Source organism: Sapajus apella, unplaced genomic scaffold, assembly GCF_009761245.1.
Source record: "Sapajus apella isolate SASKATOON/1434 unplaced genomic scaffold, GSC_monkey_1.0 scaffold35, whole genome shotgun sequence".
Lineage (NCBI taxonomy): Eukaryota > Metazoa > Chordata > Mammalia > Primates > Cebidae > Sapajus > Sapajus apella.
The window spans coordinates 3,949,812-3,968,926 of record NW_022436975.1 but is presented as its reverse complement, the minus strand read 5'-3'; the positions used below and the strand labels follow the sequence as shown (position 1 = coordinate 3,968,926).

Genomic DNA, 19,115 nt, shown 5'->3' with positions numbered 1-19,115 from the left:
GCTAATAAACCAAAACAAGAAATATTAAATTCAAAATATGTTATTTGAACTATTTTCATACAAACCATTGGTTCCTTATATCCTCCCTTCTATAACAATAAAGGGCATTTTTACTGCAAAGAAAATTTTATGTCTATCACTAACCATAAATTTTTGAATTTTGTCATTAGTTATTACATAAACATTGCCTAGTATCACTAACCAATGGCGTAACCATTTTATGTCCACATTTCACTTCTGCATTTAACAAACAGAATTTTCATGATTTACATAAATGTATCTATCAGTGAAGAGTTAACAATGAGATACAATCTAATATCCATATTAACTGATGTTTTGCAGACAGCAACATAGGTGATTTTTAAATCACCTTTCATGTGAGTGACCTTATATAAAAAATAAATCAGACCAGGCGAGGTGGCTCACGCCTGTAATCCCAGCACTTTGGGAGGTGGAGGTGGGCAGATCACGAGGTCAAGAGATCGAGACCATCCTAGCCAACATGGTCAAACCCCATCTCTACTAAAATACAAAAATAATTAGCTGGGCATGGTGGCGCACGCCTGTCGTCCCAGCCACTCGGGAGGCTGAGGCAGGGGAATTGCTTGAACTCAGGAAGCGGAGGTTGCAGTGAGCGGAGATCACAACATGGCATTCAAACCTGGCGGCTGGTGATAGAGCGAGACTCTGCCTCAAAAAAAGAAAAAAAAAATTCAATAATTTAGAGGTTTTAAATCTCCAAAAGAGATTTTTTCAAATGTAAATATATTAGTGGTTACAGATGAGATTTTTAGGAATCCTTTTCCGTGTCTGCATCCTGCTGTAACTGTTGTATCATCTTTTCCTCTAGCTGCTTTCCTTTGCCTGCAAGAGGGCTCAAGATAAGATGAGTTTTGCCTGACCTCTTTGATGTCCTGAACTTTCTGTAGTCCTTTGTTTTTCTTCGATTTGTTCATTATAAATTTAGTCTGCAATTGTTTGATCTTTGCATCTGTCTTCGCTGCATCAGTAATTTTAATCCTTAGTTCTTCCTGGTATTTGACAGATTCGTTTCTATATTTTTCACATTCAAATGGATTATCTGCCGTACGCTCATTATTACCAGTTGCTTTACAGAATGCTTTAGTCCACCTAACCTTTCGAGAATTGCACTTCTTTTTAAAGTTTTTATGACGTTTGGATTCACACAATGTGAACACCTTGCAATAGCTGCAGATGAACATCATGACATGTCCAGAGGGTGTAGACTGGCCCCAAAAGAAACTAATACTTCTCAGTACAGCTGCTGAGCTCATGGGTCTCCACTGACCCAACACGGAGCTGGAGAGGAAGTCAAGAGGTATCTTGGAATTCCACATTCTGACCTTGTCATTCTTGAAGGAAAAGGACCCATAATTTCTGGATAATTCAGAAAAAACTTGCAATCTTTCCAGTTAGTTGTTAAATAAACAATTCTGTTCATCAAATTTCTGAATTAACCTTTCTGAATTCATGGATTTCTAAAACTGGCATTAAGCAAAACTCTGCAACCTAGGCTGGGCACCAAGTAACCCAGCCCAGGAAGGGACTTGAAGTGTCCTACAGTTGTTTTTCAACTCGGGAAACAACAGGTTCCACTAAATCCCAAAAAGATATTTTTGTGTGAAAAAGGGCTTGATATACTAGGTTAGACTCCCAAGACAATTCCACATTTCACTCAGGAGGCTTTAAAAAATTTTGCCTTATGGGTAATGATGTTTTCACTTATAACATAATTACCCACATCCCTTATCACAGTTTATACAAAAGAGGCTGGAGAATAAGAAGTACATTTTTATAGCCGGGCGTGGTGGCTTATGCCTATAATCCTACCTAGCACTTCAGGAGGCCAAGGCAGGAGGATCCCTTGAGTCCAGGAGTTTGATTCCAGCCTGTGCAACATAGGGAGACCCTGTCTCTATTGCAAAATCAAGAACTTTTAAAGAAAGAAAGAAGAAAAGTAGTATTTTTATTTACGTAGCACCAAATATAAGAGCCATTTTTTTTTTAACCTAGAAAGAGTTATTTTGGAGGGAGAAACTAAAGATCAGAAGGTTTAAGAATACCTAAAATTTGGGGCCAGGTGCGGTGCCTTACACCTATAATCCCAGCACTTTGGGAGACTGAGGCGGGTGGATCACTTGAGTTTAGGAGTTCAAGATCACCCTGCCCACGTGGTGAAACCCTGTCTCTACTAAAAATACAAAAAAAATCAGATGGTGTTGGGGCTCATGCCTATAATCCTAGCTGCTGCTCTGGAGGCTGAGGCAGGAGATTGCTTGAACCCAGAAGGTGGAGGCTGCAAGACTGTGCTACCAGACTCCAGCCTAGGTAAGAACAAGACTCCATCACACACACAAAAAAAGAAAAAACAAAAAATTAAATCTTTCCACCAGTTTCCCTTTACATGAAAGCTACTAAATAAGTTACATTTAAATGTCATATATACATATTTTAAAAACCAGATAATTCTCATTTAAGACAGAGTAGAAATTATTTAACATTCGGGGTTGGGGTAAAGGATGAGCTGTTCAATTCAAATTATATTAAAACCCAAATATTAAATAGACACAGAAGTGAAATTTTCTTCAAAGTAAGTATTTATTATTCCACTATCAAAGTAGGTAAATTAAACTAAAGAGAAGAAATCCAAATGGATTGAGGCATATTCTCACGTTGATACATGTAAATAAATTTCATGTTGTCTGAATTCTTAGGGTTATATAGTTAGAAATATAATTCTTTTGCAGACAGGTCAACTGTCTATAAGAGAAATAAGTTAGCACAATCATTTGAGTTGGTTGTCTACATGCTGGGCCAGGTTTATTCCTTTTTTTAGCTTCTTCTCACATGTAAAGCAGGCCATAAGATGTCCTGTTTTGCCATGGACAATGCAGCCATTTTTAGGTCGACCTTGATGAATCACACAAGGTTCAATGGCATTAAGGGGCAAACTAGATTCCGTACTTTCTTCTTTGTCTAGTGTTTCTTCCCTTTCAAACTCTTTCACATCTTCTTGGCTGCTATAAATAATGCTACTAGAAATTGACAGCTGAGAATAATCCTCACTTTCTTGTGATTGTGAGGCTTGTGTAATTTTATCATCATTTTTCTCAACACATGACTCTTTAGACTCATTCACTGTAGTTTTTTTACAGTCAGGTACAAAATGTCCAAAGTCCACTAACCCTCAAAATATCCAAAGCCCCTTGCCCTCACCCCCGCCCGAAAGGTAGTTTACAGACATCAAATGTCTTAACACCCTCCTTTCAGGGCCACGGGTTAAAAAAACACAAATCCTCCGAGGCCCCCAGCAATAAAAACCCTGTAATTTAGCCTAGTCTTTGTCTCAGTAATAATTTCACACTTGCTCAGTTACAACAAGGAACATCAAAGCCCTCTTCAGCTTGTGTTGAGTTTTCCAGTTTGGCTTTCTCAGAGATTTCCCCTTGGTCTTTCCCTTTATTTTCAGGAAGCCAGTTCTCACGACGGGCCCGACATCTGTCACAACGTGACGGAAGCGGAGGATTTATTTCATTGCATGAAATGCATTTCTAATAGTCAGCTAAGGAAATTTCAGGATCTTCTTCAGATGAATCTGTATCACTCTCCCCTGCCTGATACACAGTAACTCGATATACCTCATCATCTCCATCTGAGAGTTCTTGTCCTTCTTCACTAATGCTATAATCTTCTGAGTGGAGAGGTTCAACTCCAAATTCTACACTAAACTGATCTGAAAGTGAATCCTGATCCAACCGATCACTTGAATGTTCACTTACAGCGCATCGGGATCCGGATTGGATGGCATCCCTGTGGATTCACGGCTACTGCTTCTTTCACAGCGTATCTCCCTTATTACACACACAGCCAGGCTTTCATCCAAGGAAAGGGAAATACTATCAGATTGGTGGCGTTTTGTCATTCACCAGATAATTCATCTGAATTTTCTGTCTCACTAATTGCTGTCCTTCTAGATGAGGTAGATGGCCTAGAAACCAAAGGTGAAGATGAAGGTCTCTCTTCCTGCAGCGCTTGCACGGGGTCCTTTTGAGCACTCCCACCTTCAAAGTGGCACCTGCTCTCACTCACAGGTGTCCCTGAGTCTGATGATTCTGTGCCCTTTCACAGAGAAGCTTGGTACGCCAAACAAATCTCCTAGAGATCATTTGAACAATATATAATATGTTGTTGCTTCTCACCATATAATCGTTTATTCATCATATAATGGCCAAGATAAAACAGAACCTCTTTCATAGTCGAAGTGTCTTTTTGTGCATCAACAGACTTTAGTAACTTCAAAAGCAACGGCTTCGGTCTAACCAGGGTCTCTTTCCGGAGCTGGAATCTGGGAGGTGGTCACAGCACCATCAGCAGGTACGGACATGTTGGTATGGCACGTTTGCCTGCTCCACACCATCCGGCGTTTTCGCGGTTACCGTCGGGGGTCCCTGGAGCGTCCCCAGTTTCCTTCAGGCCCTGGGCCTGGGGGACCATTCCCTCTCGGGGCCGGGCACGGGGCTCTCCAACGCACTAGTCCTAAAAGGGAGGGGCTCCTGGCGCGGAAGCCGCAGAACGTGGGTCGGGGGGGTCGGAGGGGTCGGCCTCCTGCTCCACCTTCCTGACGCGGGGAGCACGGTCCCTCCCGCAGCCAAGCTCGCCGCGGTGACTCGGTGCCCCCCACCGCCCGAGGGAGGCGCGCCGGGCCGACTCGCCATAATTTTTTTTTTTTTTGAGACGGAGTTTCACTCTTGTTACCCAGGCTGGAGTGCAGTGGCGCGATCTCGGCTCACCGCAACCTCCGCCTCCTGGGTTCAGGCAATTCTCCTGCCTCAGCCTCCTGACTAGCTGGGATTACAGGCACGCACCACCATGCCCAGCTAATTTTTTGTACTTTTAGTAGAGACGGGGTTTCACCATGTTGACCAGGATGGTCTCGATCTCTTGACCTCGTGATCCACCCGCCTCGGCCTCCCAAAGTGCTGGGATTACAGGCTTGAGCCACCGCGCCTGGCCTCGTCATCATTTTTTTAGTTTGGTTTCCTCTTCGTTGTATAGCCGTATATTTATTACCTCTTCTCTTATCTGTTTACTTATTTCTAAGTGGGATATTTTACTAGAGTACCTTTTTAAAATAACAGCAGGCTTCCACACTTCTGTGAAACTGCTACATATAACATCATGTAGTAAATATAAATTTTTAATTTTATCATCTACTAAATTTATGGAACGAGGCCGAGCAGGATCAGAGAGCCTAAAAGATTTAGAAATCAAATAGACCTGAGTTTGAACTGAATGAAAGTTTGGCACTTAGCTATTTGATCTTGAGAATTTTGCTTTAAAATTCTAAATCTTAGAGTTTCCTGGTATTGTTTATAAAATGAGTAATAACACTGCTTTGACAGTTGGCTCTGAAATCTAGAGGTAATGTATGAAACACTTGGTAAGAGCAGAATCTGAAATAATAATACCTATTTTCTTTGTTTCCATATTTATTATTTTATTATCATTTCAACAATTACTTTCTGACTGAGCTGATTTTAAATGGTGCCTTTTAAAATAAGTAATTAAATTTATCCAGTGATACAAAGCATTGTTAACTTAATTCTTTTGACCTTTCTTGATCTGTCTAGTTTATTTTAAAGGAGCTTCTAATTTCATTTATTTATTTATTTATTTAGAGACAGAGTCTTGCTCTGTTGCTCAGGCTAGAGTACAAAGGCACTATCTCAGCTCACTGCAACCTCTACCTCCTGGGTTCAAGCGATTCTCCTGCATCAGCCTCCTGAACAGCTGAAATTACAGGTGCCTGCCACCATGCTTGGCTAATTTTTGCATTTTTTAGTAAAGACGGGGTTTCACCATGTTGTCCAGGCTGGCCTCCAACTGCTGACCTCAGGTGATTCATCTGCTTCTGCCTCTCAAAGTGCTGGGATTACAGGAATGAGTCACAGAGCCCCGCTGACTTCTCCTTTTTTAAATAAAGGCATTAATCCCATCACAAGAGCCCTAACCTCAGGATCTAATCTAATTCTATTACCTCGAAAAGGCCCTGTCTCCAAATACTATTATATTGGGGGTTAAGATTTCAACATATGAATTTTATGGAACATATACATTCAGGTCATAACATACAATGAACTTGCTTTTGTCTATGCTGAGACAAAAATTATAAAGTAGGCTTGCTTTGTCTCATTTTAAGATGGTCTCAGGGTAATCTTGTCTGAGGTTGTGTTCTGTTAGATAATATTTAATAGGAGAATGCCGTGGATTGCCCGTCAGTGCCAAACCAGTTTTTAGATGTTGAGGATACTCTATTTTCCCCTTTCTTAAAAGAAATTAAAGCCTGAAATTCAGAATAAAACATAAATTTTATTGTGGTGGTAAATGTCCTTTGCAAAAGACTTCCTTTAATGTAATTTTTTTTCATCATGGTGACTAGCAACTTATGAGTACAAAAAGCACCTTTGATATATAGTATCTGGGAGGGTTTTCATTGAATTATAAAACAGAAGCAAGTTTCTGCTTTTGACTGTGATGGAATAGGAGAGACCAGATTAATATGCTGCTTAAAATAATAATAAAAAACCCTAGAAAACCAGAAAGCATATGAAACGGCGGTGTTGGAGAACTGGAGAGCAGGCTGGTCCATGAGGGAAGAGACACCCGGCGTGATCTCTGAGAATTACCTTTGGTGCTTCCCAGAGGTGGTTTCCATGCCGAAGTACAGAGAAGGGTTCCCAACCAGAGACCAGCAGGCTTGCTAAGTTGAGGAGACAGAGACTGGGGCTCAGGAAGCCTAGTGTGAAAACTGGTGGTGTAGGGGACCAGTGAGCAGGGAGCTTCACAGAGAGCTCTAGAGAGCTGCAGAGGCTTCCCCTAAAATCTTTAGCCAGACGCTGATTTGCACGTGTCAGAGGAAACTACTTGCAGTTAGAAAAGAACCAGTAAAAATCCCTGGGCCAACCCAGAAATCACCCAGGGTAAGGAATACTTTGTGTTACTACCAGCTAGTGTGGAAAGACCTTGCTACATAGCACTGGACGGAGCCCTTAGAAAGGTGTCACCTTAGTAGAAAGGCTAAATGAGCCCTATTGTGAAGAACATTCTGGGCTTGCTCTATGAAGCACAAAAGTAAACCCAAAAGATCAAACCGATCCCAAGAGATGTAACTGTGTGACAGAAGAAAGTCCAACATTCTTGAAAAAAAAAAAAAAAAACAAAATCTGCACCCAAGAAACTAAAATTCACAGTTTCCATCACCCAATTTAAAATTAACAGGCAAAAGCGTCATATAAGAGTTAGAAAATACAAGGCGCCAAAACATGACACAAATGAAAGGAGAAAGAAGCAAATCCCACACCTCTCTTTCAGTAACTGATGGAACAAGTAGACAGAAAGTCAGTAAGTATATCAAAGACCTGAAAAAGAAAATCAACCAACCTGACTTAACTGATATTAATATAGCACGTCACCCAAAGCCAGAGAATACACAACTTTTTCAACGACATAAGTACCATTCCCCAAGATAGATTATATTCTGGATTACATAATAAAGCTCAATAAATTTTAAAGGATTAAACTCATAGAAGATATATTTTTCAATCAAAACAGGATTAAACTAGAACACAATAACAGACCTCATAAAAATCCTCAAATATTTAGACCTACTAAGTAATCAAGGTGTCAAAGAAGACATTATAAGAACTGTTAAGAAATATCACGAGGTCAAGAGATCAAGACCGTCCTGGTCAACATGGTGAAACCCCGTCTCTACTAAAAATACAAAAAATCAGCTGGGCATGGTGGCGCATGCCTGTAATCCCAGCTACTCAGGAGGCTGAGGCAGGAGAATTGCCTGAACCCAGGAGGCGGAGGTTGCGGTGAGCCGAGATGGCGCCATTGCACTCCAGCCTGAGTAACAAGAGCGAAACTCCATCTCACACAAAAAAAAAAAAAAAAAAAAAAAAAGAAATATCTCGAACAGAATAAGAATGCAAACTTAATATACAGAAATTCTGAGGATATATCTAAAGTAAAAGTTAGATAGAAATTTATAAACTTAAATGGTGATATTTGGAATGAATAAAGACCTCAAGTCAATGATGCAATCTTCTACCTTAAGAATTAGGACAAAGAATGGCAAATTGCATTCAAAATAAGCAGAAGAAAGGAAACAACAGAGAGGAGTTAAAGAGAGACATAATTGGTTCAGGCTCAATAATCCCAGCACTTTCGGAGGTTGAGGTCAGGGTTGTGCTTGAGACCAGGAGTTGGAGACCAGTCTGGCCAACACGGAGAAATCCTGTCTCTACCCAAAATAAAAAAATTAGCTGGTGTGCACCTATGGCCCCAGTGCTCGGAAGGCCCAGGAGGTGGAGATTACAGTGAGTCGAGATTGTGCCATTGCACTCCAGCCTTGGTGACAGAGTGAGACTCTGTCCCCAAAAAACAAAAGTAGTAGATAACTGAACAACAATAGAGGCAAGTCAACAGAACAAAATATAACTGAGAAGCTCAATAATATTGATAGACCTCAAGATGAACTACCGTATAGAAGGGAGAAGACACATAATATCAAGAAGGGGGCATATCACTACAAATAATCAGGATATTAAATGGTTAAAGAGGGACTGTCCTCAACAGTTTTATATTAGTAAATTTGACAATGAAATGAAAATATTTGTAAAAAATACAACTTATAAAGTTAACTCAAGGAGAGATAAATTGCATAACTAAATCTTTTCCCTCAAGCATTTGTCATTTTTTGTGTGTTACAAACAATTCAATTTTACTCTTTTAGTTATTTTACAATGTACTATAAATTATTGTGGTGCTATCAAATACTAGGTCTTATTCATTCTAACTACATTCTTGTACCCATTAATCAACTCCAGTCCCCTCAGCTCCCCACTACCCTTCTCAGCCTCTGGTACCTATCATTCTATTATTTGTCTTCATGAATTTAATTGTCTTAATTTTCAGCTCCCACGAATGCGCGAGAACACGTACATTTGTCTTTCTATGCTTGGCTTATTTCACTTAACATAACGTATGACCTTGTGCTAGGGAAAAGAGAATTTGGATAGGATACTAGAAACATGAAGCATAAAAGAAAACATTGATGCATCACATTGATAAACGATAAACTGGTACATGAAAAACTGATAAATGAAAACATTTGCTATCTAAATGGCATTACTAAGAAAAGTAAAAGGCCAGCTATAGAATGGGTGAAAATAATATATCTGATGACAAACTTGAATATAAAATGTAAAAAAAACACTCAAAAATAAGAAAAATAAATCCTTTTTAAAAATATGCTGAACGTTTGAACACATGCTTTATCAAAGAAGAAATATGAATGGCAGCAGGCACTAGAAAAGATGCTGACTCTCGTTGGTCAGCTGGGAAATGCAAACCCAGACCACTACGAAGCACTAAGACACACACGCCTCTTAGAATGGCTCATATTAAAGAGACTGAACATAACAAGTGTTGGGGAAACTGTGAAACAGTTGCAACTCTTATACATTGCTGACGGTAATTCAAAATAATACAGCTGGTCGGGTGCAGTGGCTCACGCCTGTAATCCCAATACTTTGTGAGGCCGAGGCAGGTGGATCACCTGAGGTCAGGAGTTTGAGACCAGCATGGCCAACATGGTGAAACCCCGTCTCTACTAAAAATACAAAAACTTAGCCCCGTGTGGTGGTGTGCACCTGTAGTCCCAGCTACTCCGGAGGCTGAGGCAAGAGAATTGCTTGAACCTGGGAGGCCAAAGTTGCAGTGAGCAGAGATCCTGCCACTGCACTCCAGCCTGGGTGACAGAACTAGACTCCATCTCAGAAAAGAAAAAGTGATAATAATACAGTCATTTTGAAAAGCACTTTGGCAGTTTCTTTAAAAGATAACATTAAAACTAGGACACAGCGATTCTACTTTTAGGTGTTTATTCCCAAAGAAATGAAAACATATTTTCACACAAAGACTACCACTTAAATGATGATAGCACTTTTACTCAGAATAGCCCCAAACTGAAATCAAAGCAAATATCCATCAGCTGATATATGGATAAACAAACTGTGACATAGTAACACAATGGGTGCCACTCAGCAATAAATGGGGATGAATTGCTGGTGCCCACAACAACATAGATGAATTCCAATGTATTATGCTAAGTGAAAGCTGCAAGATTCTATACTGTCTGATTACACATGAAATTCTAAGAAAGGTAAAACTCTAATGACAGAAAGCTGACCAGTGCTTGCTGGAGCCAATGCTAGGGGCATGGAACTGGCTGCAATGAGCAGAAAAGTACTATCTGGGCTTATGGAAATGTTTGATATCATGATTGTATACATTTATTGTATGATGTACACATTTATCACAACGAATTTATTTGTCCACATAAAATTGGTGAATTGTTATTGCGCTATTGCATGTAAATTATACCGCAATAAAACTGAATTAAACAGACAAAGACACGCTAGGCATGGTGACTCACATCTGTAATCCTAGCATTTTGAGAGATTGAGGTGAGCGGATTACCTGAGGCCAGGAGTTCGAGACCAGCCTGGCCAACATGGTGAAACTCCGTTTCTACTAAAAAATACAAAAAATTACTTGGGCGTAGTGGCACGCACCTGTAGTCCCAGCTACTCAGGAGGCTGAGGCGGAATAACTTGAGCCTGGGAGGCAGAGGCTGTAGTGAGCCAAGATTGCGCCATTTCACTCCAGCCTGGGCGACAGCGCGAGGCTCCATCTCAACAAGCAAACAAACAAAAATTAGCTCGGCATGGTGGCATGCATCTGTTGCTTGTACCCGGGAGGCGGAGGTTGCAGTGAGCAGAGATTGCACCACTGCACTCCAGGTTGGGTAACAGAGTGAGACTCCATCTAAAAAAAACCCAAAAAACATAAAACAACAAAACAAAGACAAATATATTATTATTATTCACTAGATATTTTCATGATCTTACCCTTATTATTGTTTACTGGTTTATAGCAAGTCTTCAAATCAGGTAGAAAAGTGTATCCAACTTTGATTGATTGATTGATTGATTTTTTTGAGATGGAGTTTTGCTCCTGTTGCCCAGGATGAAGTATACTGGCATTATCTTGGCTCACTGCAACTGCAATCTCCGCCTCCTGAATTCAAGTGATTCTCCTGCCTCAGTCTCCTGAGTGGCTGCGATTACAGGTGTCCCTCACTGTGACCAGCTAATTTTTTGTATTTTTGGTAGAGACACGGTTTCATCGTATTAGCCAGGCTGTTCTTGAACTCCTGACCTCAGGTGATCCACCCGCCTCAGCCTCCCAAAGTGCTAGGATTACAGGTGTGAGCCACAATGCCTGGCTGATTTATTTTTTTTAATTGTTTACATTCTCATATATATATTTTAGAATTAGATTGTCTATTTCTAATCATGCCCTCAGTCTGAAAGAAAAAAAGCCCTCTGAATTGTGATTGAAATTATATTGAATCTATGTATCAGTTTGCTGGAACTTCTGTCACCAAACACTCTATAAATGTATTCAGGCCAGACAAATGAAATGGGTTGGTTTTGGGTAGAACTGCACCAAAGCAAAAATCTTAGTTATGTAAATAGTTTGGAAAAGTCAAAGCACATTTTTGGCTGGAAACAGCACCCTGTGTGTCTTGAGTAGAATCACTGGTGTCTCTTTCGGAGAACCTGAGGGATGTGAGGGCTGGGGAGCAGTTTTGGGCACTGCAATGTCACCGTCTTCCCTGAACATCAGTGAATGTTCATTTGTAAGCAGCTGTCTAGGAATAGATCTATTCTGCATTATGTAATTCTTTGTAGCACGTTTGAAATACATTTGCTGAGCAAACAGTCACACGCTATTCTCTGTTGTTAAGTTATGAGAGCATCGTTTTCTGGGGCAGGACTGGCTGCATGTCATGCTAGCTGGAAGTGGTGTGGTTTTTCCGATCTATTCCATCCTTATTCCTCACTGACATTCCTTCTCATGGGTCTAACTCTGGTAAAACCTCTTTTTTTGGGCACTGCATGACAAAAACAGGGTTTGAAGACCTTTCCCTCTTCTGTGCAATTCTAGATAAAACCCGTATGATGTAAAGAGCATAACTTACTTTGAAAATGCCCAAGTTTGTTCTTCAATAGGCAGTACATGTTAAAAACAGAGAAGTTCTCTGATATCCTTTGGGGGCTCTTCAAGGTTTCCGCGGAAAAGGCCCAGACACTCACACTGAGAAATAGGTCAGTAGGGGGTGGAACTGAATGTCTCCCTTCCCCCCTGTTGCTCTTTGCTTGTTCACAGGTACCTGTGACTGGCTGGGATTACAGGGAGGTAGGGGACTCATGTCTAACTTCAAGCAGTGCAGTTTTCACAATGGCTAGAAGGGAGAATAACATTCAGAGGTCTGAATGTGTTTTGAAGTGACTCTGTAAACAGTTGCTGCCAATTTATCTGTCTGAGTTTCTGATTGAGTTTCCTTTTCTAAGTTATGTTTTAAAAGGATAGGTTGAGATTAGTTGAAACTTTTTTTTTTTTTTTTAATAGAGACGGGGTTTCACCATGTTGGCCAGGCTGGTCTCGAACTTGTGACCTCAAGTGATCCACCCGCCTCGACCTCCCAAAGTGCTAGGATTACAGGCGTGAGCCACCGCACCCGGCCGTTTCTGTCTTATCATGGTGCTCAGCAGTGTCCCCAGCCAGCGGGTGTCCAGCCCGCAGCCTGTTAGAATCACCACGGCACTGCGTATCCATACTCACAGTGATTCAGATCTCAGGAGGGGGGGGCTGGCATCAGTGTTTTTTTTTTTTTTTTTTCCAAAGTTCCCCATGAGATTCTAATGTGTGGTCAGGGCTAGGAATCATTATCTCTGCCTTAAAGGTATGACATGTCCTGGAGATACTATCCGAGTCTTATCTGGGATTTATGTTTCCTTTTCTGTCTACAACCCTCTCCCAGCAAAAAAGCCCCATTATCTAAAGTCTGCCTATATCTGGCATAAAAACTGTGTCAGGCACTGGCCAAATAAATACATTAGATTTGGGCTTTAAATGGATTTTCATAAACGTCGAGTTCAGGTACCTAAGAAATAGAAGTCATGAAAATGTCATCTTCTTAAGTTTTTCTGCACCTCAGGGCACGTTTGTTGCTGAAATCACTTTCTCGAACATTCGTTTCTGATGTAATTACATGAAAACTGTTGGGAACCAGACTTCTTCAGTTCCATTTAGTGTTGTGGCAAATATTCATGTTTGCCAAGCATAAACCTTTGAAAATCAGATGAAATTTGTGATATAGTATGAAGAAAGAAGAATCCAAAAGCTTAAAGAATAAATACATTTTTTTTTTTTTTTCTGAGATGAAGAAGTCTCACTCTGTCGCCCAGGCTGGAGTGCAGTGGTGCAATCTCTGCTCACTGTGACCTCCACCTCCTGGGTCCAAGCGATTCTCCTACCTCAGCCTCACGAGTAGCTGGGACCAGAGGTGCGCATCACCACACCTGGCTATTTTTTTTGTATTTTTAGTAGAGGCAGTGTTTCACGGTGTTAGCCAGGATGGTCTCGATCTCCTGACCTTGTGATCGGCCCACCTCGGCCTCCCAAAGTGCTGGGATTACAGGCGTGAGCCACCGCGCCCGGCCCCGAATAAATGCATTTTTTAAAAAAACTAAGACACTTGGGGAACATTGAACAAACTTGGTGCCAGCCTGTCCTAGGCCCTGTCGCGCCTGTGCCCTGGACGGTGTCACACTCACCCCCGGGCCCTTCCCATGCTCTTTTGTTTCCTTTCCACACCTTCATTACCTCTTTTTTTTCAGCATAGGCTCAAGTTTTTCTCACCAGGGAAGCTCATTCTTGAGCCAACATTCCATTTAACTACTGTTCTCTTTCCTCCCTTTACATCTTAATGAAGCACACACTACACTGTAGGTAACAGATAATTCAACTTCAACTGGCTTGGGCAAAAAATGAGGCCTCATCATCTAGACGCAGACTTAGCACAAGGTTTTTCACTCTCCATTTCCAGTTCCTGTGTCCTTGGCGTCAGTATTATTCTCAGGCTCTATAACTGTACAAAAAGGCTGCTTCAGCTCCAGCCTCCTCATTTTATCCCCATTCTTGTTCGTTAAGATAGAACTTGGTACTCAAATATTCAGGAAGATTTCAAGGCCCTAAAGGATGTGGCGCTGAGTGAACTAACTGGGATGGTCAGGTGCTGGCTGCTGGCCTGACTGCTGTGGCCAGGGGTCCGCATGCTCTGGTTGGACCAGACACTCAATCACTTGTTCCATCCTGAGTCCAGGGCTGGGGTCAGCTTTACACAGATCACAGAAGTTGAAATGTGTTAAGAGTTGTAGTCACAGTAAAACAGAGTGAATGTGGGGACGGGGTAAGAGCAAATCTCCACTCTACCTTTCCCGTGAGATTCTATAAGGACTAAGATTTTTTTTTTCTTTTTTAAGAAAAAAAGAAAGGAAAGATGGGTGAAAGGAGAAAAAGAAAGAAGAAAATAGAAATCTATACCATCTCTTCTCAAACTTTAAGTAGCATATGAGGCTGGGCACAGTAGCTTATGCCTGTAATCCCAACACTTTGGGAGGCTGAGGTCAGGAGTTCAAGACCATCCTGGCCAACATGGTGAAACCCCGTCTCAAAACTAAACATACAAAAATTAGACAGGCGTGGTGGTGCATGCCTGTGATCCCAGCTACTTGGGAGGCTGAGGCAGGAGAATTGCTTGAACCCAGGAAGCAGAGGTTGCAGTGAGCTGAAATCACGTGAATGCATTCCAGCCTGGGTGACAGTGAAACTCTGCCTCAAAAATTAAAATAAATAAATAAATAAATAAATAAATAAACAGCATATGAATACTTGGTGATATTTTTTCAAAGAAGATTCTGATTCTGAAGTTGTAGTATGGGGCCATGTTTCTGGTTCTTGAACCAGCTTCTGGAGACGGTGCTGTGGCTGTCAGGAGGCCACACTTTTTTCTTTCCTTTTCTTTTCTTTTTTTCCTACTTGATTCAATTAAAATTGTATTCAGTTTCGTATTAAGCCAGAGCCGTGGCTTAATCAAAAAAGAGGTTCATTTATTTCATTCAACAAGAAGTCCGGGCATGGGCATTTGGGAGTTAGTGTGGTAACTCAACAATTACATCTGAGAACAAAGCTTATTCTATCTTCTGTTTTAATATCTTTAGTGAAAGCTGCTCTGCATCCATGTTCCAGGGTAATAAAAGGGGGAAACAGCACAGACAGCACCAGAAGACTATTCCTGACATCTCACTGGGAGGAGTTTGTCAAAGACACCACACCTTGAATTAGCGAGCTGCCTGAAGCCTTTCCATTCTGCTTCCATCTTTTCAGTGGGACCGGCACCAACGACTTACCGAAGGAGAGTTTAAAAACCAAAAAGCAAACAAACAAACTCAAAGATGCTACTCTCACTTCTACTCAAACAGCAATAATAATAATAGCATCACACACGGGCATCAGGCATCCTTGTGAGCACAGTGTTTTTGTACACATTGTGGCATCCGGGCTCTAGGAACTGTGAGTCTGCTGTGAGAAAGGTTACAGGAGAGGCAGCAGAGTCTTGGAGAGTTTCACCAAGTCACACATTGTCGCACAGCTGGTGAGCAGTAAGCCAAATACAAACTGAGGTCTTTTGCTTTTGAGTTTCGTGTCTCCACGAGAATATCACTATATCACACTGTGAAAAATAACAGGCTTTGCTCTTTTAGCAGCCTTTTCCTTTTTTTTTTTTAAAATTCTGGCCACTGATTCTCAAGTGGTACTTATAAAGTTGTTTCTAGCGTCGGTACCTCTAATGGGAGGGTATTACTAAGCTATCTTTTTTTTTTTTTATTTATTTGAGACGGAGTTTCGCTCTTGTTACCCAGGCTGGAGTGCAATGGCGCGATCTCGGCTCAGCGCAACCTCCGCCTCCTGGGTTCAGGCAATTCTCCTGCCTCAGCCTCCTGAGTAGCTGGGATTACAGGCACGCACCACCATGCCCAGCTAATTTTTTGAAGTTTTTAGTAGAGACGGGGTTTCACCATGTTGACCAGGATGGTCTCGATCTCTTGACCTCGTGATCCACCCGCCTCGGCCTCCCAAAGTGCTGGGATTACAGGCTTGAGCCACCGCGCACGGCCCACTAAGCTATCTTAAGAGAAACATGCTTTGCGTTAGTCATACTGACCTGCGTTCTGCACCGTGGACAGACCAGACCCCACAACCTCCATTATTACAGCACCTTGATCTACCCAAGAAGCCATCGCAAGGATTTGCAAGCTATTGTAGCAACATTGAGTCAAGAGAAGGGATATATTAAACCGTGTTTCAGGAGCGTTCTTGCTTCCTGGGATGTCTGCAACTGAATGTGGATGACGATGGCGGAGGGAGCTCTTCACCACTACTTTACGATGGGAGTCTGGCCATGGCCGAATGCTGTTTCTACACTTGAGCTTGTGTGTTGTCTACTGAGGTGTGTGATGGTAATCCCCATCCTCTCTTTGAATGCCTCCCCTCTTCTCTTACCTCCAAGACTTCGCGGATTCTCTCCACATTCCTCGCATCTCATCCCTATCTTCTTTACTGAAGCTCCTTCTTGCCCATAAATCTGTGTCAGTGAGGGCTGTGTCACCTCACTGTCTCATGCTCCACCTCTCTGCCGACCCAACAGAGCCCTGTGTTCATGCCTTACTTGCTATAGAATGCACCTGCCTTCTCCCCAGGGATCAACCTGAGCCCCGTCTCATTCTGGCCAGCAGCTGAGTGTCTGGGATCTCTCCACTGTACCATTCTCCACAGCTGCTCCAGATGTGGCCCTCAGGCGCTGATGGCTGGCAGACAGTCTATCCACTTACCCCCTTCCGTACATGCTGAGGGCAGCGGGACGGGGTAGGGGGTAGAATAGGGTTAATAAAAGCAAGCGAGCTAGCAAATGCTCCTTAAAGAACATGGAGACCTGGAAGGACACAGTCATCACTGGTCGGCAATGCATGTCACATCCTGATGAGCAAAATTATAATTCCTTCCACTGGATTCAATCCCTTGGTTAAGTAATTTGGTAGCTCTAGATGGCTCTAGCTAACACACTTTTGGGGGCAGTTTTTGGGGAGATCGTTCTACCTGTAGGCCTGGAAGTTTTAGCCACTGCCCTCTTCCTGTTAGTGTCAGATGAAAGGCTCATAGACCGCTTTAAATTTTAAAAGTCCCAGGCAATAACTTTTCCTATTTGGGCTTTCTTATGATGACAGTTCATTCATTTACTCATTCATTTATTCTTGTGCACATTCAAAATATTTACTGAGCATCTACTTTGTGCTAGGCATTTTCTGTCTAGGCACTGGAAATCAACTAGTGAATAAAAACAAAGGACTGGCCCCAGGGTTCTTCATTTCGGGGAGGAGAGAGAAACAAAGGAACACATTAATATGTGGAGTAGCAGAGAGAGGATTGTAGCCACTGGGAAAAGGTGGGGTGTGGTGTTAAGCAGAGTGGGCGGAGGCTTCACAGCAGAACTGAAGCCTGGAGGGAGGGAAGGCGCCTCAGGAGCAAAGCACCACAAGCAGAGGGTAAGTGGAGAGGCCAGAAATCAGAGGTAACTAGGCACTGTGTGTCTAAGGAAGAGCAGGGAGCTGGTTGGGCAGAGGTGCCGTGCAGGGGTGGGTGGAGAGCAGCATAGACACCTGAGCAGCCGTGGGCGGTCCTGGGGGTCATAGCAGCAATGTTGGTTCTACTTTGAGCAGAAGGACACTGGGGATTTCCAGCTGAGCAATGACAGATCAGATTTATGTCTGAAAGAATCATTCTGTCTCTTTTGAACTATGCAGAAAAGGAGGAAGACTAGAGGCCAGGGACCGGGAGGAGGAGGGGAGAAGTGTTTCTACTGTGGATTTAGGAAGGTAAAAAAGACAGGTGTCCCGAACAAATAGATTTATAAGGTGAGCAAGAAGGAGAAGAGAAGAACTTCAGAATCACAGGCTAGATCCATTTTTGCCACTAGGTATACTCTCCCTAACCCATCTCATCCGTCTTTTGAGTTTAAATTGTGTCCATACAATGATGACTCTTAAATATTGAGCTCCCAACTAGACCTCTGCTTAGAACTCCAGATGCACACAGTCAGATGCAGACCCCACATCTTCCCTTGATCACCTGATAGTCTATCTGCTTTATCTTCAGCCTATATCCACAAGGACTCCAAAGCTCTTGGCCTAGATGTGTGCTTCCTTGCAGGGGATTTGAGGAAGTTGCCTCCCTGGGGACCATTGAACAATGTCGATGCATTTTTGGTTGTACAGCTAGGGAAAGGGATTTCTACAGGCATCTTGTGAGTATAGACCAGGATGCTGCCACACATCCTACCATGCATGGGACAGCCCCTCATAAATGTCCATAGTGCCTGGCCTAGAAGAACAATTTTCATGTACTGACATGTGGAAGAATGGAAGGGGTGTGGCTATGAGGAGAGATGGGGAACTCAGGTTGGACAGGTTAGACCGCAGGTGGCTATCAGATGTTCAGGGCTGGAGAGCTGGCCATGTGCATCTGGAGTTCACAGTAGAGGTCTTCTTAGGAGATCAACATTTGGGAGTCATTATTGGATGGATACAATTTAAATTCAAGGGATGGATGACATAGTTTAGGGAGAGTTTACCCAAAGGCAGAAAGAGATCTAGTGTGTGAATCCCAATTCACTCAGACATGTGGAGATCGGGAGGTGAGAACAAAATGGCAAAAGAGATGCTGAAAAGGCAAATCAAATGTCAAGATCCTAGGAGAGGCATCCCAGAGCCCAGCCAGCCGCACTTCTAGGTCTTCAGGAGTGATAACCTGTGGGCAATGCTGTTGATGAGTCAAGTAAGATGACAGCAGAAACAGTATTCGACTTCGCAACTAGTGACCCATTACTATGGCTCCAGGCGCAAACATGGAGGCAGAAGCCCAGCTGGATTACCACCCAGAGAGATAATGAGTTGGAGAAGGGGGGAGAGGGAGTCTGGATTAGCATACAGAGAGACAGAGAGTGGAAGAAGGGGGGAGAGGGAGTGTGGATTACCATCCAGAGAGACAGCGAGTGGGAG

General features: G+C 42.4%; 2 protein-coding genes across 3 annotated transcripts in view; one reads left to right on the top strand and one right to left on the bottom strand.

Moving 5' to 3' along the window:
- PXDNL (peroxidasin like) overlaps nucleotides 1-19,115 on the top strand; it is a 458,440-nt gene that overhangs the window by 228,885 nt on the left and 210,440 nt on the right. The window lies entirely within an intron of this gene.
- LOC116563438 (E3 ubiquitin-protein ligase Mdm2-like) lies at nucleotides 2,807-4,405 on the bottom strand. The gene is made up of 5 exons (XM_032296053.1): nucleotides 4,342-4,405; nucleotides 4,170-4,176; nucleotides 3,651-3,831; nucleotides 3,401-3,572; nucleotides 2,807-3,201 (listed from the first exon to the last, which is right to left on the bottom strand). The coding sequence occupies exons 1-5, from the start codon at nucleotides 4,403-4,405 to the stop codon at nucleotides 2,807-2,809; spliced, it is 819 nt and encodes a 272-aa protein (XP_032151944.1).

Excerpts from the sequence above, each read along its gene's own strand:
- LOC116563438 (XM_032296053.1), bottom strand. The coding sequence starts at position 4,405 with ATGTCCGTACCTGCTGATGGTGCTGTGACCACCTCCCAGATTCCAGCT. Across the intron at positions 3,573-3,650 it reads GAGATGATGAGGTATATCGA|AAATGCATTTCATGCAATGA; the intron begins GTTACTGTGTAT and ends GCTGACTATTAG. Across the intron at positions 3,202-3,400 it reads AGAGGGCTTTGATGTTCCTT|TGGACTTTGGACATTTTGTA; the intron begins GTTGTAACTGAG and ends TTTGAGGGTTAG.